Source organism: Stegostoma tigrinum, chromosome 26, assembly GCF_030684315.1.
Source record: "Stegostoma tigrinum isolate sSteTig4 chromosome 26, sSteTig4.hap1, whole genome shotgun sequence".
Lineage (NCBI taxonomy): Eukaryota > Metazoa > Chordata > Chondrichthyes > Orectolobiformes > Stegostomatidae > Stegostoma > Stegostoma tigrinum.
The window spans coordinates 40,175,159-40,199,101 of NC_081379.1; the positions used below are offsets into that span (position 1 = coordinate 40,175,159).

The following is a 23,943-nucleotide window of genomic DNA, read 5'->3' on the forward strand; positions in this document are numbered from 1 at the left end:
CACAGTCAATGTTGAGGATTCCCAAAGCAACTCCCTCCCGATTGTAAACCACAATGTCACTACCTTTGTTGGGTCTGTCCAGGTGGTGGATCAGGACATATCCAGGGATGGTGATGGTGGTGCTTGGGACATTACCTTAAAGGTATGATTCCCTGCGATTACTGTATCAGGCCTTTGCTTGACTAGTCTGTAAGCCAGCTCTCCCAATTTTGGCACTAACCCACAGATGTTCGTAAGGAAGACTTTGCAGAATTGACAGTGTTGTTTCTGCTCAGCGCTCAGAGAGCATTTCAGAGCCAATCAAATTGCTATAGCTCGGGAGTGACATGCAGGACAGACGAGGTGAAGTTGGCATGTAAGTGAAAGGATGTAAGTGAAACAGATGGGTTTTTTTTCTGATAACTGACAATTGTTTCATTGTCATCTATAGTTTCTTAATCCCAGACATTTTGTATTGAATTCAAACTCTGCCATGATGGAATTTGAACCCAAGTTGCCATAACATTAGCTGAATTGCTGGATTAATTGTGTTGTTATAATAGCACTAGCCATTCATTGCCTTCTAATAATTTCTAGAATTTTATCAAAGTATCCCCTTATTGAAATATCAAAATTTGCACACAAATCTACCTCTTATAAAGGGATTAAAGTGTGGAAAGGTGGGCAAAGGAAGGTTACAGCCAATTCATGACCAAAAAGGAGATCCAACTTGGGGAGTCAGTAGGTACCAAATGAGAGCTTTGTATATATCAGCACTGGAGAAAAGATGCTGCCAATGTACCAATAGAGGAGGTGGTAGGGTTAATATGGATCAAAAGAAGATATTTAGAAAGTTAGAAATTAAAATAAAGAAGTCAACCCAGTCTAAACTGGATGCATGTTAACTTGAGGAAAGTAAGTGTGGAAATGCTTTTCCTTGGGAGTAGTGATAGAAGACTGTAAAATCATTCACCACCATTTAAAATAAGAAAGAGATAAGTCCAGCAATTATAACTTGGCAGCCTAATGTCAATGATGGGGAAATTTTCCAGGTCTACATGAAACAGGAATGGGGGAGGGTTGGGGAGGGGGAGGGGTCAGTAGTAAATTTGCATAAGTGCTGTGAGGCAGATATATCCCAACATGTTCCTGCGTAGTCCTGCTTTTCTCACCATTAGGATTCATGTGTGGAAAAAAAACCCACACATCAAGAATGGGAAGTCCATTTATGGAGGGATATAAACTAATATTTTTAGAAGGCAGTGGGAGTTTTCCAGAAGATGGGCAACTCCCACTGTTTCGAAAGCTTGCATACTTGCAGGTGGAGACAGAATGGGAAGTTGCATGACATACATATGCAGCGGTCACTTTAGAAGAAAAAATTGGATGTTCCCAGGACATCGGTAGGTAAATACTGATTGTTTGCTTGTCAATACAGGCCCACTGGAAAGGCAGGACATGGGAAAATGGCTGCTGGTACCATCAGCAGTAAGGTGTCTCCAATTTGTCCCATCCTCTCCATTTAATTCAGAGCCCACAGTGTGATTCAGCTAGCCACCTGTTAGTATTGACACCATCTCTTCTCAGACCATCTGGCATTCCTGGCAGTCTCAAAGGCAGATTTAAGTTGGCCTCTTCTGGAATGATCATGCCTGAAATGGGCGCACAATCTGGAAATTAGCTTGATATTGATCATGATTAAAAACTGAAAATTTAGCCTTTTGAGATAATAGTTTCTCCCCAGGTTAATTGGCATTTGAAAAAGTATGAGCTAATAAATGAAAGTCAGCATAGATTTGTTAAGGCAGGTTGTTTTCCATTAACTTGATAGCAATTTCCTCCTACCTAACTGAAAAATGCAAAAGATAGTGTAGCTGATACTGTATGCATACTTTCAAAAGTTATTTGATGAAATCCCATTTAATAAAAATGTAAAATTAAAACCTATTGGATTAAATGGGTAACAGCATCATGGATACAAAATTGGCTAAGGGGCAAAAATCAGAGAGTAATGGTGAATGACCGTTTATCAGTTTTTGGACAGAGGTACACAAGATTGATACCAAAAAATGGTGTATTAACCAATCATTTTTCATTAACGACCCAGACTTAGGTAAACAAGACATCATTTCAAGTTCGCAAATCATATGAATTCAGAAACATACTGATCAATGTGGAGGCTTGAAACAGAAGAACATAAATTATTTTCTGATTAGGCATCACTATAATGCCTTACAAGTTCTCAGAACATTTTGCATCCAAACAGAATGTAGTTATATTTCAAATGGTACTGGTTTAATAGTCAGGCTATTTGTTCAACCCACAGGAATGGGAGAATGCAAAATGATGTTCTAGAAGGTAAAAGTTGGAATCCCTACAATATTAAATAGTTCACTTTCTGTATTGTCTTTGTCATTTTTTTGAATGAAGCTTTGTTTTTTTATTCTCCTAATTCTCCTAATGAGGCATGGAAATTGCTGAGTGGAGTAGGTTATTAAGTTAACAACATGTTCATTTGCACTGATGCACCTTATTATCGGTTCATCACAATGCTTAAAATCACTTTATAATGATAGGCTAGCTTCTGGAGTGGGATACAGTAGCTTTGTTGGTAAATACAGCAGCAAAACTGCACCTGCAAAACACTACCTGCAGCACGAGACAAAACAACGGTTAATATGCTGGTCATAGCTGAACAACAAATTTTGGTTGGGATATCACACAAATTCCCTGCTCCTTTTTGAAAGACCTGCTGGATTTTTCTACAACAATCTACCTGAGATGATATTTTATCTGAAAGAGAATCCCACTAATCCCAAACTCTGCTCACTTTACACATAGAGTAAAGTGATGTGTTTATACTTATTCATAAAATAATGCAAACATTACAGAAAAAAAATCTAGCATTATTTTCAACAGGAATAACACTGAAAAAGAAGCCTTTGATTTAATGGCAGTATTTCTGCTTCAAAGGCAGAAGTTGAACTCATGCCCAATTAGTCCTGGCAAATGGAAACATCAACTCCAGCCCTGAATTCTACATTTGTGTCTGGTGGGATGGGGTTGAGTATGGTTGCCTATATTATAAAGACTGTTTGAAACCATAAAACCATCCTGCAGATGAACAATCCTATTGTTTGATATAAAGATGGAACATTCAGCGTGTTTAAATAACATTGACAACATTCATATTACAGTTTATCAGACTGTTAATCAGCCTGTGCATCCTGCAACAGATTGGATTGTTTATTTGTAGAACAACTTGAAGATACAAAAAACAACCTCTTGTACAGACTTTCTCTCTTGTTCCCTTCCTAGAATGATGGGAGTAATTCAGAACTTTATTAAAAATGGCTTCATACAGCATCTTTCACATTCTCAGGTCATCCCAAAGCACTTTACAGTTAATTAATTGCTGCAAATTGCAGTTACTGCTGTTTTGTTAGAAGGTGAATTTTTTTCGTACAGCAAGTTTAGTATATTTTGATTCTGGTGGTTAAGGAATGGATACTGGCCGGGGCACTAGGAGAACTTCCTATTCTATTAGGGGGTCATGTGATCTATTTTCTCCACAATCATTTGGAGACAGAGCGGTCTTCATTTTAACATCTCACTGAAAGGACAGTACAACTCCCTATGTAGAGCTGCTCAGTGCTGCACTGCAAAATATGACCCTAGATTACATTTGAGGAGACCTTGTAATGTGGTGTGTAGAGTTGCCATGTCTGAGCCAGGATTTCTTGGTTTGAGTCCCACTTTGGAACTTGATGGACGCGGAAGGTGTGCTCGCAGCATGGCCATCAACCTGCAAAATCCTATCAACACATCTATGACAAGAGGTAAGAGCAATATAATCTCTTGATCAGGCAGAAGCCACATGCTGCGCTCCAGGCACCACAAACTCCCCATATGCATGTTCTTGCCACAGGGTCTGTTTCACTGCAGGCATCTTCCTCACTTTGAGGGACTGTTAGATGAAGATTGTGTTTAGATCCTGGAGAAAGACCTGAACCTACGACCATCTCATTCAGATGATAGGCAAAATGTCTCTCCTTGTGACACAAAGGTAGCCATCTAATGATGATAAGTTTGGTATGGAAGGAGAATGCTTCTTAAAAAACAAAGTTCCTATTGTGCTGCTAGCCATAACTAACTAACAAACTAAATGAAGCATTATGGAGTAAGCATTTAGTGTTAAAATACTTCCAAAGACAGGAGAATTAACAGTGATGTGAACAAGATGACTGTAGACAGTGCAGGCACAACTGAAGTCACATAGATGACAAGTGAAAGTTTTGACACAAGCAGTTAGTGGCTGCTCACTCACGTCATGTTTGCTGTTGGTGAAACAGGGTCCATGTTGTGGGAAGGAGACCTAAAAAAGAGAATATGCACTGCACATACCTCAGTTACAGTTGCAATCATTAGAGATAGAGAACATGCTTTATGCAGTTTTATCATAACTGGTGAACCCCATTCAAATAAACTTTGGTCTAGGAATTGACGACACAGCTTGAGACAGAATGCCATCCATAAAGTACAGGTACTGAGATAACAAACCCAGCAATTGTACGATAAATTAGGATTCATTAGCCCTTTAAATCCAGAAGCACGTTTTAAGTGTCTCATCTTCAATGCTTACGTTATAAAGCTTTTGTGACGAACCTAGTGAGCTTTAATTAAATAATAGCACTACACATATATGGATAAATTAATGAATGCTGAATAAATGTTATGTTTTTAGCGTCAATTCTACATAAACCTGAAACCATGAACGTAGTAAAAAAACAAGGTTAGAATGATATTATTTACATCAAACCTATAACTACTGGCAGAAAGTTACAGAAACAGCACCATCACCTTCAAAATTTAACTTTTAATTTTTTTTTCCCCCCACTTCCTCAACCCATTGAATTTTCCTTCCTTTCCATTCAAATTATTTTTCCTTTGTCTTTTGGAGCCTGGGTATCACATTTTGTTACAGTGCTGTAGTAATTAATGATTACCACTGAGTGGGACTTACATGCAAATTAGGTTAAACTCTTCCAAGGATGGAGGAGTTACTTGACTAAAACTCACACCAAGCTGAGCACCAGATGTCCCATTCTCCTTGGGAGTTGGTAGAATTGATCACAACACAGGTCTTCCACCAATGTGTGCCACTCTCTCGCTTTGGCATTTTGCTGAGCTGGCCTGAATCAAACTGTTCAATTGTGGTTCTGTACAAACTACAGCGATAACCAGGCCAGTGTAGCCTCAGTGAGATGCACTTGGTTCAAATGTCATACCACCCAAGTACTGCTTTGTGTCAGATAAGCCATGCATTTTCACTATCCAAGTTGTAGAGAAACCAAAAAGTTATGGAAACGCAGCAGGCCTGTTCACCTTTGTAAAGATTATAACCAGGCTAATGTTCTAAATTTTTTTTATCAGAACATATTAAGCAATCTTTTAATGTCCATTTTTAAAGGAGGTAAAATATTGCCAACAGTTGAATTAATAGCTATTTTATAAATTGTGTGTTTGAGAGAAGAGCATATCATGGAATTTTTAAAAAAACTAAATTGGAAAGAAGCATGTTAAATTAAAGACAAACTCTTTGCCAGAAGGAATACATCGAAGCATGTTCAGAATTAGTTTGAGAATTTGTGGGACACTGTTATAGTTTTGCAGAAACTCTCCTGTACTTATGGCAAACATGTGAAGATAATGCAGGCTTGGAGAAACTCATTGGACCTGACAGCAGAGGGACAGAAATACAGATTGTAACTTTCTCTCTACGACAAACTCAGTGGCAACTTAATTGAGGTTTACAGTCATCATGAAAGAGTAAATTGTTTTCCTGAATTAAATAATTTATAGAGCATCAAGAGTTGGATGCTTTTCCATAAAGACAAATGGATTTGTGGAATAAGTTGCTGTCTCTTGTGATGAACACAAGGTTTGCTGAATTCTTTCAAGTAAAATCTGGGCCTGTATCTAACTGGGGAAGAGATCACCTCATACAAATGGTAGACATTGCATAACATTAATCAGGACCAGAGTGCACTGGGGTGGTTTTGATCATCAGAAGGCAGTGGGACAGGTATTTTCCAGGTTATTTTCCTAAATTGACCTGGGTTTTTAACTTGCCTCTTCACCTATCTCATGAGATCCCAAGGTTTTTGGGTGAGCTGAGGAGGGTATAGATTGGAATGTAACAAGCAATCATTTTTGTGTAGGACAGGCTGGATGGGCAGATGGATCTCTTCTGGTCTATTATGATCTTTCTTTTAATCGTTTTACTAAATTAGGATTGAGATTTTGGGAAATTTTTCTCTCCAGGGTAGTGAACCTATGGAATTCTCTACTGCAGACAGCTGTCAAGGTTGGGTAATTAATTTTTCAAGACTGAGAAAGACAGACTTTTAATTAGTAAGGGAATCAAGAGTTATGGAGAAAAAGCAGGAAAGAGAATCTGAGGATTATCTTAAGCCACAACCTCATTGAACAATGAAATAGACTCGAATGGCTGAATGACCTACTCCTGCTCCTACATCTTACGGCTTAAAGAGGAAATGTTTGGGAGGTGCTCCAGTGCTTAGAGGCTAGGCAGCTAAAGGTATAGACAATGCTAAAGGGTACATGAGCCAAAATCCTGGAACTCTCTCCCAAACAGGATTATGCCACCGCACAGATAGCAACAATTTGAGAAAGCAAAGATCAGGGATGTTCAAGAGGACAGAATTGGAGGAACATCTATCTCAGGAGGCTTATGGAGCTTGAGCATATTACTGTAATAAGGAGGGATGAGGCAATGCAGGAATTTGAAAACTTAATGGGAGTTTTAAAACTGCAGCATTGTCAGACTAGTAGCCAATGTACGTCAGTGAGCATGTGGTTAAAGGCGAATGGAATTTGATAATAGTCTTAGAGTCATCCAGCATGGAAACAGGCCCTGCCGTCCAGCTTGTTCAAGCCAACCAGGTGTCCCAAACTTAACTTGCCCCATTTGCCTGCGTTTGGACCATAGAGACGTGCGACATTGGCAGTAGAGTGTTGTATCACTTCAGTTCATGGCAAATAGAACATGGAATTCCAGCCAGGGGGAATGTATTGGAATAGTTAGGCTTTGAGATATCAAAGGCATGGTTAAGGATTTCAGGAGTAGAAGACCTATGAGTGATAAGGGCGATATCACGGACATTAAAATAGATGGTCTTGTCGATGGCACGAAGGTGTGATAGGAAGCTTATCTTTTGAATTAAATAGGACAACAAGGTTTTCAACTCCAGTGAATTTGGATCAGCCTTAAATAGTTGCTGGATGGAAGCATGGAGTTGGTGGTAATGGGGTTGAGGTATTTGTGGCAGGAACATGGTATTTCGAAAATGTCAAGGGGCAATATAAACATGAGAAACAGATGGAGGTCAAGGATAGATCCTTAACAGGAGTGATAATTGTACAGAAATTGGAAGAAAGACAAGCTTCTGTTTATGAATAGATAAGAAAGACTGCAATCCAAATCAACAGAACAACAATGGAGAGGTGACAAAGGAGAATGGTGTAGTCAACCGTATCTCAAAGGCTACAGACACATCAAGAAAATGAGGAGAGATAATTTACCTTCACAACAGTCATGCAGGATGTCATTTGTAACTTTGATAAAAACTGTACAGGAATAGAAACTCAATTGGAGGGTTTCAAATATGAAATTCTGGAGAAAATGGGCATGATTTTGGGAGGTGGCAACATAATTCAAGGACTTTAGAGAAGAAAAGAAAGATGGAGATTTTTTTTTAAAAATCTACATATCATTAGGGACATACGAATTTTGGAAAGAGTTCAAGGAAGAATAAGACTAAATTCAAGTATTTCAGAACTGAGTAATCATCAGGAAGATTTGAAAAGCTTAGGCACGACACAGTCTGGAGAAAAAAATCAAGGGAAGTGGCTTGCAGAAGCATAGGATGTACTACACAATATAAATGTTGCTTTGAACAAAGACAAACCAGTTTTAAAATGAACTAAACAGATCCTTTCTTCGTCAAAGAGAGCGGTCTATGTTATGTATGGAGCCGCATGCGTACGTGTCTGTGTGGAGAGAGATTTTGGGGAGGTTATGGGCAGGGAGGAGGATGTGGGAGAAGAGTTCAAGATAAAGATGGACTGAGCTAGATCAGCTGAAATAGAGCTGGACATTTTGCCATCAAGCCTGATGTTATTTTCCCTTTTATTTCACAATTGAAGAAATTCTTCATTTTTCCTACAGCATCTCGGATTTGCACAACATAAACATAATTAGTGGGAAGAAAACAACAATAGGATAGGCTATTATATAAGCCTAAAATTAACTTAGGAGTATTCATTTTAAATTAAGAGAGTTCAAGTTTCAGTGTAAACTTGGAGCGTCACATGTTAAGCAAGATCCAGCATCTGCAGTTCCCATTATCTCTGATACTATGTTAAGCAAGAGTTGCTTTGTAACATCTTATTTACCTACGGCTGTTGATTGCACCCTGTTGATCGTTGCTTGATTCTTTCACTAAGTTTCCTTTACAACAGATAATTCGCTGTTTATTTTGATAGGATGACGCCATGTAAATGGCTCCCGGTGTAATTGCAGGGCCGAGATATCTGGGGTTCGGGATGTCCAAATGAGCACGACTTGGAACGCTATAAAAACAAAATAAGTGCATCGTTACCTTCCAGCACTTGGTTACTTTCTTACAACTGTGCAAAGAGAATCATAGAATCCTTATATAGTATGGAAGCAGGCCATTTGGCCCATCAAGTCCACAACGACCCTCTGAAGAGCATCCCACCCAGATCCACCCCATCCCTGTAGCCCTGCATTTTCCATTGCCAATCCACTTAGCCTGCACATCTTCAGACTGTGGGAGGAAACCCATGCAGACACAAGGCGAGTGTGCAAATTCCATACAGCCAGACAGTCGCCCGAGGTGGAATTGAACCCGGGTCTCTGGCACTGTGAGTCAGTAGTGCTAACCACTGAGCTGCCATTTATTGTCACAGAGGTTCTGCCAGGATACCAACTTTCAATCAGTGTAAACAACTATTCTGATTACACAAGGGTCAGAACAGCAAATCAGATACAAAAACTTTGCTTGCCCCAATTCCCAACTACTTTTCAAAAAACCGAAAGGAACTGCAGATGCTGGAAGTCCGAAACAAAAACAGAAATTGCAGGAAGATCTCAGCAGGTCTGGCAGCATCAGTGGAGAGAATCTGTGACCCTTCTTCAGAACAGAAGTTATGTTTTTTATCCATTCTAAAGAAGAGAGTCACTGGACTCGAAATGTTAACTCTGAATTCTGTCCACAGATGCAAAACACAACTTCTATTTTGTCTCTGAAATAGTGGGAACTGCAGATGCTGGAGAATCTGAGATTTCTGAAGGAGGGTCTAGGTCCAAAATGTCAGCTTTCGTGCTCCTCTGATGCTGCTTGGCCTGCTGTGTTCATCCAGCTCTACACCTTGTTATCTCTATGACATGAAGTAGAAGTGTTTTAAAACATTTTGGCTGCATTAGTTCATTATTGGGAAAGCACCCTTTTTTAAGCGTGATACAATATTTACCCATTAAGCAACGTTTAGTCTGCACTGACTGTAGTATTTGAACCTATTACTCGGGTAGCTGTGGGCCAGGTTGCAGCCAAATTTCACCAGCACCTGCAGCTAAACAAATTTGCCATTGTATTCAAACTTCCTGTCAACAAGCAAACTTCAAGACGAGCTAACAGCTAGCTAGTCTCCAAAGGTAGATGTTGTAATGATAGCAACTATTTCAAAATCTTGACTCAAACTCTAAGATGGTTGGTCTAGAGCTGTCCTGTTCACTCGATCAATGAAGTGGCAAAATAAGGTGCACTCCCTCCCTCCTCAGTTACATCATAACTCCAAATTGAATGGCAGTGAGTACCAAACTATGAAGTTGTTTTGCAATGAGAACTTCACCAAGACAAAAGCAGTTGAAATTGCCCCAAATGTATTTTACATTGAACCATCACAGCTACAACATTTTACATTTTTATGGACCTTTAATGTAGTCAAACTTTCTAAATTGCCTCACAGGGCCTAATGCAAAAATCTGAAAGTATACCAATAGAGAAGTCACTGGCATAGATAATCAAAAAAGCAGAAAGATGAGAGAGACAAAGAGAGTTAGGAAGGAAGTTCTGGATTTTAGAACTGTGACAGCTGAAAGCATGGCTACAAATGGCGGGATGACGGAAGTGGAGAATACTCCAGAGGAATGCAAAATTTTGGTGACTTGCATACATTTTTAATCAATATATTATGACACATCTCTGGAGCAGATGGAACTTGATTTCTGACCTTTTAGCTCAGCGTAGGGATACTACCACTGCATCACAACTGCCCTGATAGGCTAGCTTTTATTGACTATAAACTTCACCATCTGCTCTGGTGGATTTGAATCCATGTCCCCAGAGCATTAGCCTGGTTCTGGATTACTAGTCCAGTACCATTACCAGTACACCATTACAATACTGCAAAGGGGAAGCAAAGTGGAGATTTATGTTTACTTGAGGAAAGAATGATTCAATTTCTTGTCCAATATTAGATGCTTAGTGCGTGCCTGTGTGTAGAAAAAAAATGTAAAAGTCTGTTGCTCCACATTCTATCTCTCATCTGAGTTTTCCTTACCCTTTGCCCTAACGGAATATACAAACAGCATTCTGTAACTGTACCTGTCTATGAAGTGTGACTAATGCATGGAATAAACTGTTGGGATACTGCTCCCTCTCCCTTATGTCTCAGCTCCTAACCAAAGTACGGTACTTCCTGAATGCTGTTCACTTAACACTGTAGTTACATTACTGAAAGGTACAATCTTAAATGAAATAACATTCAGGAAATCAGCCTTTCCCATTACAGCCAATGTAAAAACATTAGTTAGATTCTGTAGAACCTGCCCTGTCAGAAAAAAAGGAAAACGGTATACCCTGAAAGTTTAAATACTGTGACTTGCTGAATGATTAGAACTAGTTTTGTTTTCAAAAGTTAAAAAGTAATTGTATTTACTTCCTCCTCTCTTCAACCCACTGCCAATTGTGCTTCCACAACCTGGTTTCCTGTCCAGAGTCCTTACTATGAGCAAGGGGTCAGGAGGTAAGCAGCTTATGATGTGAAAGCATGTTCAAGTTACAGGATTCTGGATGTAAGCCACAGCTGGAGAAATGACAACCAGATGGGTCAATGAACAGGACAGACTGCTCAATAATGGTGCTGATCAGGGCTTGCAACCCTATGCCATGGCTGCTATGACTTAAAATTGGTTGATTTAAAGACAGCACCTGCTATGATCAAGTCTAGAATGTAGCAGGACAATTACCGTGCCAGGATGACAGCATCTGGCAGCTTATGGAAACTGAATACATCTGCACTAAGTGTCTCGAACTCTGTCAGTAATTCGGTTAAGAGGTGGAGAGGGAGGGCGGTGGGGGCAGTATCTTGACTGTTTATTCCATGCCAGCAGTCACACCTTGTAGATAGATAAAGCTACAGAATGCTGTTAGAGAGATCCAGTAGAGTAGAAATCAAGGGAAACTAGGGTGAGACACAGAATGTGAAACAACAGATGCTGATACTATCCAAGAAGTACAATATACTTACTACTTGTGCAGATGAGGGTAAAGTTTGTCAATGGAATAGCCAAAATATGGACATGGTGCTGAGGAGCAGTTTCAATAATTAGATGGATAGATAACCTCCTTCGAGTGTCCTTTAAGGTATATCCCATGGTTGGTAGCAAAGTGAGGGGCAGCTTGAGCAGACTCAAAAAGCACAATAGTGGAGGAGGGAGAGGATCCGGTAGTAATGATCTAGCGAGAAGAACTCGGAGAAGAGTGAGCAGGAGGGTATTCTTCACAGGTTATTTAAAATACACATCTTTAAAAAAATGCCTACATCAGAAGAAAAGGACTCTGGCTGATTATTCCCGAGAACATCAGACTAGGAGTAGGCATTTTGGTCCTTCACATATGTTCTACCATTCACAGGTATGTCCTACAATGTAATCCAGAAGGAGTTTTCCTTTTGCAGTGATGCACTGAGAGCTGTAGGCACATTTTATTTTGTTGAATGCTTAAATCTTCAGAGAGTCTCCATGTTAAGAAAAGGTGAGGAGGATAAGATTTATACTTCAGCTGTACAGAGTACTGGTTAGGCTATACTTGGAGGATTATGACCAGCTCTGTGTGCAATACTTTAGGAAGGATTCGCTTTAGAAGAAATGCAGCATAGATTAATCAGAATGATATCTGAAATTCAAGGATTAAAATTAGAAAGAAAGAAAGATTTCACAACATAAATGAATAATTTGTGTAAGGTTTTCAAAATATGAAAGACAACAGGTAGATATGCACACAATCTAAAAATTAAAGTCAGATCCTTCAGAGTTAAGATTAGGAAATACTTCTATGCACAAAAGGATATTAGAAGATTTGAACACTCCTATGAATACAACATATTGATACTAAGCTTTAAAGTTGTAAATTTTGAAACTGAGGTTAACAGATTTTTGCTAGCCAAAGATAGGATGGGATACAAGGCAAAGACGAGTATACGAAGTTAGATTGCAGATCAGATATATATTTGAGGGATCATACTCTTATTCTGATCATAGAATCCCTACAGTATAGAAACAGCCCCTTTGGCCCAACAAGTCCACACCGATCCTCTGAAGAGTATCCCACTTAGACCCAACCCCCTACCCTTTCCCTGTAACCCAGCATTTCCCATGACTAACACATTTAATCTACAGCTCCCTGAACACTGGGCAATTTATCATGGCCAATTCACCTATCCTGCACAACTTTGAACTGTGGAAGGAAACCCATGCAGACACGGGGAGAATGTGCAAACTCCACACAGTCGCCCGAAGGTGGAATCGAACCCTAGTGCTTGGTGCTGTGAGGCAGCAGCGCTAACCACTGAGCCGCCATGCCACCCTAAGCCTACTGCACCTGGTATTCCCAGGTGGTCTCCCATCCAAGTACTAACCGGGCCTGAGCCTGCTTAACTTTGTAGACAATGCATTTTCAGACTAGTATGGCCATAGACAATGTTCTCAGTAATAACCAGCTACAGTCCTTTTCTTCTCATGTAGGCTCTTTTTAAAACAAAAATGCATGCTCTAAGTGGCTACTCAATGTAGTGTTCGAGTGGGTTGAATGTCTCTGCAGATTTTTGTTTTGGGGTGGAGCGTCAGAAAGAAAAGAAATGTTGAAGAAAAGAACAGAACAGAATAAAAGAGAAGGCAAAATCCTGGTAAAGGATACCTTTTTCACTACTAAGTTTTCACTTGTACAAAAGATGCTTGGTCTTTTAAGGGAAGCACACCATCCAGAATGATACCTTTATAATATGTTTTTGTGGTGCTAGTCAGCCTGTGCAATGTCAACATCCAGTGAAAAGCTGCATTTTCTAACCTAACATTATCCAAAAAGTGCAGCTTTTGTTTATGCCTCAGAAATGAGAGCAAATGAAACACAGCACTGTAAATCTTATAATGGGCCCACTGGATTGCCATGCCTGGCATATGCGCTTCATATTGAGTTAATGAAAATTTAAGATCCTGTCTAAAAAAATTATACTCCTACCTACAATGATAAAACATTCCAACAGAAAGAGTAAAAGAATTAAAGGAAGACAGGTCAGTCAGAATAGCTTCAACCATGATTGGAATTTGTTAATAAAAGAAATTTTAACAAAGGCTTAGCCTTTGTTTAGCAAGGAGGTCAAATAATCCCTGTCCAGGCTCCCTGCTGGAGCACACACCCTTTAGCCTGTTGATGTGTGCCTACAGTTAAGCCATGTATTGCAAACCAATTGAAAAACTTCATTTTAAATGTATTTCTCAAGATTGATTGCAAACAATTGACACAATTCTTACCCGACTGAATTGCGACCCTGAATCTCAATAACCTCCACCGAGTTGAAGTGAGTTACAAACAGGTAAGGTTCTCTGTAAGCTGAAATGATCACAAATACAGCACAAGGTTAACTGTTCAGATGGTTCATTTACAGAACATTCGCGAAATAATAATGAGGTTACATTCCAGAATCACTTGCAATGTGTTACTTTGTAGAATTTTGGATGGACATTAAGAATAAGATTAATTTCTGCTGTCAACATCAAGCAAGTTTACAGTCAACTATCTTGTGTACTTTCAGGATAACAAATTGTGGGCTCAATGCATTATTAATTATAATTTCTGCTGAACCCTGGCAAAACGAATGGTTGCAGGGCATATAAACTCTCATAACTAACTAGGGTCAAAATGTTATTCTGCCCAAGGCTGTGGAAGGGTTACAATAATGTGCTGCAACAGGAATACTTTTGGTTTGGTTATTGAGCTTCTCAAGGTTTTGAAAGCTGGGCAGTAAACTTTGAGAAACTATTCATCATGTAGCAAGTTTAACATTCTTCACTCTCTCGGGGTACAGAAGTTTTTTTTAAAATACATGACTATTGTCATGTAGTTATGCTCCCTACTTCTTGGTCTCCACAAAAATGGAAACTTCTTCTGTATATTTACCCCAACAAATCCTTTAGTAACTTTAACAACTGTTATCTGGTCACTTCTTAACACGTTCTTTTCTAAAGACAGCACTATCCTGCTGAGCTTTTTCTGAATATTATTACGTCAAAAAACTTCTATCATATATCGTACATCTTTTATGTAATTTTCTCACTGTTTAACATTCTTTCCATAATATGCACACTAGAACTGTGCACAGTGTAGTCTAAATAAGATTTTAAAAAAGTTTAACATACTTCTTTGCTTTTCAATAGTTCTCCTGAAATGAACCTCATTGCATAATTTGTATCAGTGATAATGGGAACTGCAGATGCTGGAGAATCCAAGATAACAAAGTGTGGAGCTGGATGAACACAGCAGGCCAAGCAGCATCTCAGAAGCACAAAAGCTGACGTTGCGGGTCTAGACCCTTCATCAGAGACCTTAGACCTTTCATCAGAGAGCTCTCTGATGAAGGGTCTAGGCCCGAAATGTCAGCTTTTGTGCTCCTGAGATGCTGCTTGGCCTGCTGTGTTCATCCAGCTTCACACTTTGTTATCTCTCACGTCATAATTTGATGTTTTCTCATGGCCTTACTAACCTCTGTCGCCACTTTTCATGAATTGTGTATCTGAATCCCTAGTTTTGAACTCCAAATCAATTATTTTCAAGTCACCCCAGCTCATTCACAAGACCTGTTTTTGGAACTTTGCTCTCTGAAACTCCAATATACAATTTCAGAAAAGACCATGAATACACACTTACCAAATGCCAGAGGCAAACGTCTCCACTTTAGGTCATCAGTACGACTACGCCTTCCATATGAATCAACAATGACTCCAAATTCTATTGAGAGTAAAAGAGATTGAGTAAGACAGTGATTTCTAATTGCTGAAATTGCCCAAGAATCCTATTAAATGCTAGTGGCAGATTACATAGCACAAGAACAGAGTATAGCTCAAGGAGCTAGGACATATAATCATGATAAAATATACCCACACCGGTAACTAACAAATTACTTGAGGATGCAATTCTTAGTAAACTGAGATTTTGGAAGATCTTATTACTGTTGAAACATTTCACAAAAGGAGACAACACAGTAAACCTAAGAGGATAATTATCTCTGTATTACCACTTAAGACACATCCAAATTGGTGCAGAGTAAATAGGATTAGAGAGGAAAGCTACGATGGTAAAAAGGGAATTTTTACTTTCTAATGTTCCATGCCGATGGTTATGTTTCCTGTTTGCTGCAAAATCTCTCAACAATGTATTTGGAATTTAGCACTTTCATAAAAGATAATTAAGTCGCAAGTACATCAAAATGCCTTTTTTTCCCCTCAGCTATAAACACTTCAAGGCGAGTATCTTTAGAAAAAGAAAGAAGGGTACGCAATGAGTTGATTACTTACCATGGAAGCAGAGCAGAAACTCCTCCTTTTGGCCAGCAGCATTCACTTGTGCAATGGCAATTGGGAAACTGTAGGATGAAGCAGCAAAAATAGCAGAGGCCAGAGTCATGTCATTCTTATCCAGAAATTCTGCAGGAAGAGATGGAGACAAATTTATAGCTCTCAATGATCACATTTCAGCAGAACAACAAAGACTCGCTTTTTTAAGTAAACAAAGATACATCAATGAAATCATTCCAATATACTCTTAAAGGCCATCCAATTTTGCAGGGGGGCTTTTAAAAAAAAGTATTTGAACATACAGAATGAGAGAGCAGAGGAGTATGCAGATTACAAGTCCAATGTCTATTCAATTAGTCTAATTCCACTCTGCTCACTCACCATAACTTGTAATAATTCTCATTCTCAAGCAGCTATTCAAATGCAATAAATATGGATATACTAGAATAATAAAAACTATAAGATGTTAGACTTCAGGTTGCAGACTTGCTTGCTGAGCTGGTGTGTTTGCAAACGTTTCGTCATCCCGCTAGGTAACATTGTCAGCGCGCCTCCAGTGAAGCGTCGGTGTTCTGCCCGCTCGTTATTTAAATACCTCATTTTGCTGGGGTGATTCGTATTACTTCGGGTTCTGTTTTTCAGTGATTTGCATATTGGATCCAGATCAATGTGTTTGTTGACAGAGTTCCAGTTGGAATGCCTTGCTTCTAGGAATTCCCTGGTATGTCTCTGTTTGGCTTGTACTATTGTGGATATGTTGGCACAGTCAGATTTGTGTCCTTCTTTGTCAGTGCGTATCGAGACCAGTGAGAATTGGTCATGTCTCTTGGTGTTCATGTATCCTTATTGCCAGTTTTCTTCTAAATTGGCCTAAGTAATGTTTCTCACAGTCCTTGCATGACATTTGTATTTACATTAGTTTTATTGGTTGTGGGTATGGGGTCTTTTACTTTTGTCAGTACAGTATGGTTGTTGGGTTGTGGGCTATCCTGATATCTAGAAATCTGAGTAGTCTTGTGGTCATCTCTAATTTGTCTTGGATGCACGGTAGGGTGCCTGGTGTGTCTGGCCATGTGTATCAATCTTGTTGTGGTCTGTAGCAGAGGTAACAGTGGATTGTGCTTTTTGGGTATCCATTCCTTTTAAAAACTCCGTATAAGTGCCCCCGTTCTGCTTTGCGCAGTTGTGGGTTGCTGTAGGGCATTGTGGCTTGTTTGAATAATGTCCTGATGCAGCTCCTTTTATGGGTGTTGGGGTGGTTGCTGATAGAATTAAGTATCTGGTCCATACATGTGGTCTTTCTGTATAGACTAATCTGGAGTTTCTAGTTGTTCTTACGTTCCACGTCATGTCCAGGAAGGGTGGTAGGTTGTTGTTCTCTTCTTCTTTCGTGAATTTTATTCCAGTGAGGACGTTGTTTGTGGGTTTATTCTAGTCTTGTGCATTTGATAATCACAAAGGTGTCATCTGCACAGCAGATCCAGAGTTAGGGTTGGATTGTGGGAAGTGCTGTCCATTCTAATCTTTGCATTACTGCTTCTGCTATCAGTCCTGATATGGAGGATCCCACTGGTGTTCTGTTGATTTGTTTAAATTTACAGGTGTTGAAGGTGAAGTAGTTTCAGAGGGCTGTCCTTGTTGATACAGTTGGTGTCGTGGGGTACCTGCCTTCCTGATTTGTCCAGCAGTATGGCAATAGTCTCTTTGACTAGGTTGATGTTTATAAATAGTGCTGTTACGTCCAAGAATGTCATTATCGCGTCGTCTTCTATTCTGGTGTTCTTGAAGATGTTGAGGAATTTTTGGGAGGAGTGGATGGAGTGAGTAGTGCTGTCAACTAAGTATTTCAGTTTCCGTTGCAGTTCTTTGGCTAGTGTATAGGTTGGTGTGCCTGGTAGTTGGACAGTGGGTCTGAGGGGGACCCCTGTACCTTAGGGAGTCCATAGATGCAGGATGTGTTGGATCCCTCTGGCTTCATTTTTTTGGTAGTCTGTCTTGCTGACATTTCCTGAGCTATGACATTTCAGAGTTGTTGCAATCTGGTTCCCTAACTGTGGTGTTGGGTCCATCGCCATCTGTTGGTAGGTGCCAGTATCTGCTCGTAGTGCATTCAGCTCTATTCAGGGTAACTGTCATGCATTCTTTATCCGGTAGTAGGATTGCGATGTTTCTGTCTCGAGTCTTTCCAGAGCTTTCTCGTCTTCTGTGCTGAACGTGTTCCACTTATCTTTTTTGCTGAGTGTTGGGATTATTGTCTGTCTAATGGCCTGTTGCATTTCCTCCACAATTCCATTGCTCTTTTGCGTGGATTCCAGTGCAGCCAGGAAGTCAGTTTTTACAGTGTCTCTGTAGTTATAATTCAGTCCACATACTAGGACTCTAAGTGGTCAGTCTGAGTTGTTCTTAAACCATATTTCTGTATCGACTGTGTTGTTGTTGCGAGTGAGTTTGGATAGTTTGTCTTGTAAGGCTATTCTTTTCTTTGTTCTGGTCTTCTGCTGTTGTATGGAGATGGCTTGTTCCAGTGTGGTTGTCCATTCTTGGTCAGTTGCGACAACCATCCTGCAACAGCTACTGACAAACATAAAGGACCCCATACCCACAACCAATAAAACCAAAGTAATGTATAAAATACCATGCAAGGGCTGTGAGAAACATTACATCGACCAAACTGGAAGAAAACTGGCAATCAGAATACAGGAACGCCAACGAGCCACCAAGAGACACGACCAATTCTCACTGGTCTTGACACACACAGACAAAGGAGGACCCATCCATCATAGTACAAACCAACAGAGACATGCTAGGAATTCCTGGAGGTCTGGCATTCTAACTGGAACTCTGTCAACAAACACATTACACTGGATCCAATACACAGAGCCAGAAGTAATGCCAACCACACCAGCAAACTGAGGCATATAAACAACAAGCAGGGCAGATCGCCAATGCTTCACCAGAGGCGCACTAACGATGTTACCTAGCAGGATGATGAAACATCTACAATCAAACACACCGGCTCAGTGAGCAAATCTGCAATTTTGTCCATGATCCGAGCTATGAATCTTCTCAGAAACTTTAAACTTCAAGGCTCTGGTGATCAATCTGTTAGATTCCGTAGCACTGACAAGGACAGTTCACTGCTTGTTTTAGTTTCTTGATCTCGGGTGTGAGATTTGCACAATTGCCCAAAGTGTTCGCAGACCAAACAAAGGAGAAAGAAAGACATAATTAGGGTTCCTACTGACTGCAATATTTTGACCCCTGCTGGAAAGTTGTTAAGGTCAACTCTGACTTTGGTGCTCTACAATGCTGAATAATCTGCCAGTAATCACTACTGTACATTATGGTAAACAGTGATTTGGTCAAGTTTTTGGAGGATTGTGGTGCTGAGTCCTATACCCAGAAATAGTCAGCAGTTCCGGCAGAGAAGGCAAAAGAAAAAGAACAGGAAATGATATCACCAACGCAGGAAATGATATCACCAACCCAAGGAAACCTAAACAGATAAATAGAAAGCGGGACATAACACCAGCGCTTCATTGGAGGCTCACTGATGATGTTACCTAGAATGGTGACGAAACGTCTGAAAACTAACCTTCCAGCTCAGCGAGCAAACTCACATCCAGAACGAAAAAATATGGAAGGTTTAAACAATAATTTTTATCCATAATTTGTGTCCAGTGGAAGTGAGAACAAAAGAAGGAAAGGAATTCCACCACAGTATGTGTGTGTATTTCTATCAGCATTTCTATCTTAATAACAAGCACTCTCAGATGAGATACTGTGCAGGTAAAGCATAAACAAAAGTATTTTACAGGAATTAGTCTAGCTGTTATACAGTTGCTGTATTTACCCTCCAGTGTATAGTGCTTCATCTCTATCTCATAGAACTTGTTGGTACCAATGATGATGCTGTACCCAGTGAATAGGATACAGCTGCAAGGCTCGGATGTTTCAATTTCCTGCAGAGAGCATGAAGAGGATGAAATTTGTGACATGGTTCATTTCAATAAATCACAAAAGCAAAAGCACGGTTGCAAATGGTTCAAACGCTCAAAGAAGGATCAACAGAAATTTTTAAAAATGACTGCAAATGTACAAATGCCACCTCTAGGAGGCTCTGCGGTAAATTGCATAACTAATTTAAATATTGAGTAAGGGGGAAAGGCAAGTAACAAATGGGACAAAATACACAATGTGCGGGACAAAGCAGCTCAGCCACCTTATACCCTTGAGAAGTAGGCAAGACGAAGCATAAAGGCAGCAGGCCGAAGCAAGATTATTACAAGATATAGAAATACAAGATCTGCCAATACAAGAAATTCCAAGATTTGGAAACACAAATAGATGCATAAAGTAAGGCTGTATTCACAAAACCATTTTTTGCTCTTGTTTCCTTAACCCAGCGACCAGTTAGTAAGTGTGCAACTGTGACAAGGAAAATACAATGTCGGAACAATAAAGGATACTGAAAATAATTGCCAAGGCAGTACTAATTAACCTAATTAACAATTACCAATGGTGACAAAACGTCTGAAAACTAACCTTCCAGCTCAGCGAGCAAACTCACATCCAGAAACTCAACCTGAGCTACAAATCTTCTCAAAACTCACTAACAATAACCAATTTATCAAGATGAAGAGTGAGGTTGTTGATTCGAAGATTAGGGTGCTGAACCTTAATAAAGGAAACTATAAAGGATATGAGGGATGGGTTGGCTTTAATAGATTAGGGAGAGTTACTTAAAGAGATGACAGTGGATAGGCAATGGCAAACATTCAAGAAACACATGGGGGAACTACAGCAACTGTTCATTCCTGTCTGTCGCAAGCGCAAAATGGGTAAAAGTGCCAGTTCATGGGACCACAGCTATTCACAATATATATTAGTGATTTGGATGAGGGAACAAAATGTAACATCTCCAAGTTTGCAGATGATACCAAGTTGGGTAGGAGGGTGAACAGTGACAAAGATGCAGAGAACCTTCAACATGATCTCGACAGGTTGGCTGAATGGGCAAAACAACAGCAGATACAGTATGATTTGGATAAATGTGAGGTTATTCATTTTGGAGGCAAAAACAAGAAGGCAGACTACTACCTGAATGACTGTAAATTGGGAGAGGGGAGTGTGCAGTGAGACCTGGGTGTCCTTGTGCACCAGCTGCTGAAGGTGAGCATGTAGGTGCGGCAGGCAATAAAGGCAGCAAATGGTGTGTTGGCGTTCATTGCGAGAGTGTTTGAGTACAGGAGTAGGGATATATTGTTACAGTTGTACAGGGTCTTGGTGAGACCACACCTGGAATACTGTGTGCAGTTTTGGTCTTGTTTTCCAAGTAAGGATGCTCTTGAGGGAGTGCAACAAAGGTTTACTAGGCTGATTTCAGGGATGCTGGGTCTGACATTTGAAGAGAGATTGACTACGTTGGGGTTATTTTTGCTGGAGTTCAGATTGTGAGGGAGGGGTCTCAGAGACTTAAAAAATTCTAACAGGACTGGACAGGCTAGATGCAGGGTGATGTTCCTGATGGTGGGTGTGTCCAGAACCAGGGGTCACAGTATGAAGATTTGGGATAGACAATTTAGGATGGAGATGAGAAGATTGGTGAGCCTGTAAAATTCATTACCACAGGAAGTAGTCGATGTCAAAACATTGAATGTATTCAAGAAGCAACTAGATGTAGCACTTGGGGAAAATGGGATCAAAGTTTATGGAGAGAAAGCAGGATTAGGCTACTGAGTTGGACGATCAGCCATAATTGTGAAGAATGACAGAGCAGGCTTGAAGGGCCGAATGGCCTCTTCCTGATCCTATCTTCTATGCAAACGTGGGGCACTCCGTGTATGTACTGGCATTATTGTGCAAAGAATGTGGTGATGTTTGCAGTGCATTCATGGTCAGCGGACATTACTGGCCATGAGTGTATACATTCAGGAAGCAATCATTTCAGAGTTCAGAATAATTACTGGTTTTCTTATTTATTAAATTTACCAGTTCTCAAAAATATGGGCCATAGGCCAGATCTAATACTTAAAGAATGTATGACAGATTGATAACAGTTGGCATGTGGGAGAATTCCAAAGCATAGCATGTCCACAGTAAACTAAGTAATTATGAAGTATATTGGGATTTAACAGGTCTTTTTATTTATTGCATTGAAACACTCACTTTGCGGATGGCAAAGCTGTCAAGTCCATCATTGTAACGTAAGATGCACACTTTGTTTGGCATTGCTGCACAGATACATGGTCCAGCCTCAATCTGCGAAAAAAGAACATTCGTGGCATTTGAGAAACTGAAGAAAACTGATTTATATTTCAAAATAGGCCAAAATTCCCTAGCTGTAACCTTATCACAGTAATCCAAGATATAACATTTGACTGTAGCAAGAGCAATTTCTGCATTATGACAGGGGTTCAAATCTCATTGCAGGGATCCAGTAACTGGTGGGACATTCAATAAATATACCTCTTTTAGAAAGTTGAAAGAAACCTGGAACACCTAAATAAATGCATCAAGAATCATTGCCTCAATTTCAGAAATTTGTGCTATGAATAACTTGTGTTTAAGTAGTGTGGTAATATCTACTCATGAATGAAAACTGAATGCAATGACATTCAATTTACAAAGAAGCAACTCAAGGCAAATTGAAGTTGCCTAAGCAATTCAACACCACCATCTCGCTCACCTCCCAAAAAAAAATTTGTTGTTCTCCTACTATCAAGGTGCAACCGAAGCAGAGCAAATTAAATTAAGTGAAGACATAGGCCAGTGTTTAAACCTCTTGGTTCAAGAGTTCCAATCCACATTTTTAAAATCAGCAACCTGGGCATTCTGCCACGAATGGAAATAAGGAGTGAGCAAGCTTCTTGTACACTGCTGGTTGAGCTCGGGCACATCTGTTCAAATTTAATAAGTTTGATCAAATTATATTATAACTTCTCCATTCCAACAAACTCTCGCTGCCCTTTTCCTTCCTATAAATGTCCTTTGCAAAATGAGACTGTGTTGTCTCCATTAGTTCCTAAAACATGAAATTGCATGGAACAGGTCAGGCATTGAGCCACATTTTTAACCGGGAACCAAATACTGTAAGGGGAAGCGAGAGAAACCTAACAAGGATAGGAATCCAGTTGTCCTGCCAAAATTCATGGCAGGACCTCACTGTAATCCTTTCACCCTCAATCTCACATTTGGCCACTTTTGGAGTATTGCGTACAATTCTGGTCTCCCTGCTATAAGAAAGTATGCGGTGAAACTAGAAAGGGTTCAGAAAAGATTTCTGAGGCTATTGCCAGAGTTGGAGGTTTTGAGCTATGGGGAGAAGCTGAATAGGCTGGGGATTTTTTCCATGGAGCATTGGAGATTGAGGGGTGACCTTTTAGAGATTTATAAAATCATGAGGAGCAAGGAGAGGAAAACAGTCAAGGTCTTTTTCCTAGCGCGGGGAGAGTCCAAAAGTAGACGTTTAAGGTGAGCGAGGCAAGACTTAAAAGAGACCTAAGGTGCAACTTTTTCACAGAGAGGGTGGTGCGTGTGTGGAATGAGCTGCCAGAGGAGATGCTGGAGGCTGGTACAATTACAACATTTAAAAGGCATCTGGATGGGTATATAAATAGAAGGGTTTAGAGGGATGTGGGCCAAATGCTGGTAAATGGGACTAGATTTATATAAGATATCTAGTCGGCATGGATAAGTTGGACCAAAGGGTCTGGTTCCATGCTGTATATCCCTATAGGCTAGTCATCTGTTAAACTGAAAGATGAGCAGCAAAAGGCCAGTGCCAAGATTCCATGGATTTGATTCCCGGTGATCAGAAAGGGATAGATTAAGAGAATGAAGCTTGAAAGGGGATGACTGCAATTGTAGCAGTTATTGGGCTTGTTACCATGACTGGCACAGCAGAGACCAAAGGCTTCCTTCAGATACTGGGAGAAACGCACATAATAGTTTTGACCAACAAGGAATTTTATAACAGGCACAACTTTCTGAACTGATAGCTCCTG

General features: G+C 40.0%; 1 protein-coding gene, 1 long non-coding RNA gene and 1 pseudogene across 5 annotated transcripts in view; 1 reads left to right on the forward strand and 2 right to left on the reverse strand.

Annotated features, from left to right (window-relative positions):
• LOC125464168 (citron Rho-interacting kinase) overlaps positions 1 to 23,943 on the reverse strand; it is a 197,615-nt gene that overhangs the window by 3,950 nt on the left and 169,722 nt on the right. For 2 of the 4 annotated variants that reach the window (XM_059655120.1, XM_059655122.1), the window contains 7 exons: positions 22,106 to 22,198; positions 19,791 to 19,899; positions 15,938 to 16,066; positions 15,291 to 15,371; positions 13,898 to 13,976; positions 8,458 to 8,634; positions 4,307 to 4,354 (listed from right to left, as the gene is read on the reverse strand). In XM_059655120.1, coding sequence (XP_059511103.1) covers positions 4,307 to 4,354; positions 8,458 to 8,634; positions 13,898 to 13,976; positions 15,291 to 15,371; positions 15,938 to 16,066; positions 19,791 to 19,899; positions 22,106 to 22,198 — 716 coding nt within the window. The remainder of the gene's footprint in view (positions 1 to 4,306; positions 4,355 to 8,457; positions 8,635 to 13,897; positions 13,977 to 15,290; positions 15,372 to 15,937; positions 16,067 to 19,790; positions 19,900 to 22,105; positions 22,199 to 23,943) is intronic. The other 2 variants (XM_048556312.2, XM_059655121.1) reach the window with 1 other exon arrangement.
• Positions 12,957 to 13,065, reverse strand: LOC125464370 (5S ribosomal RNA; annotated as a pseudogene).
• LOC125464169 (uncharacterized) overlaps positions 13,784 to 23,943 on the forward strand; it is a 56,584-nt gene continuing 46,424 nt past the window's right edge. Inside the window, exon 1 of the long non-coding RNA XR_007249975.2 lies at positions 13,784 to 13,959. This is a non-coding gene — a long non-coding RNA (uncharacterized LOC125464169). The remainder of the gene's footprint in view (positions 13,960 to 23,943) is intronic.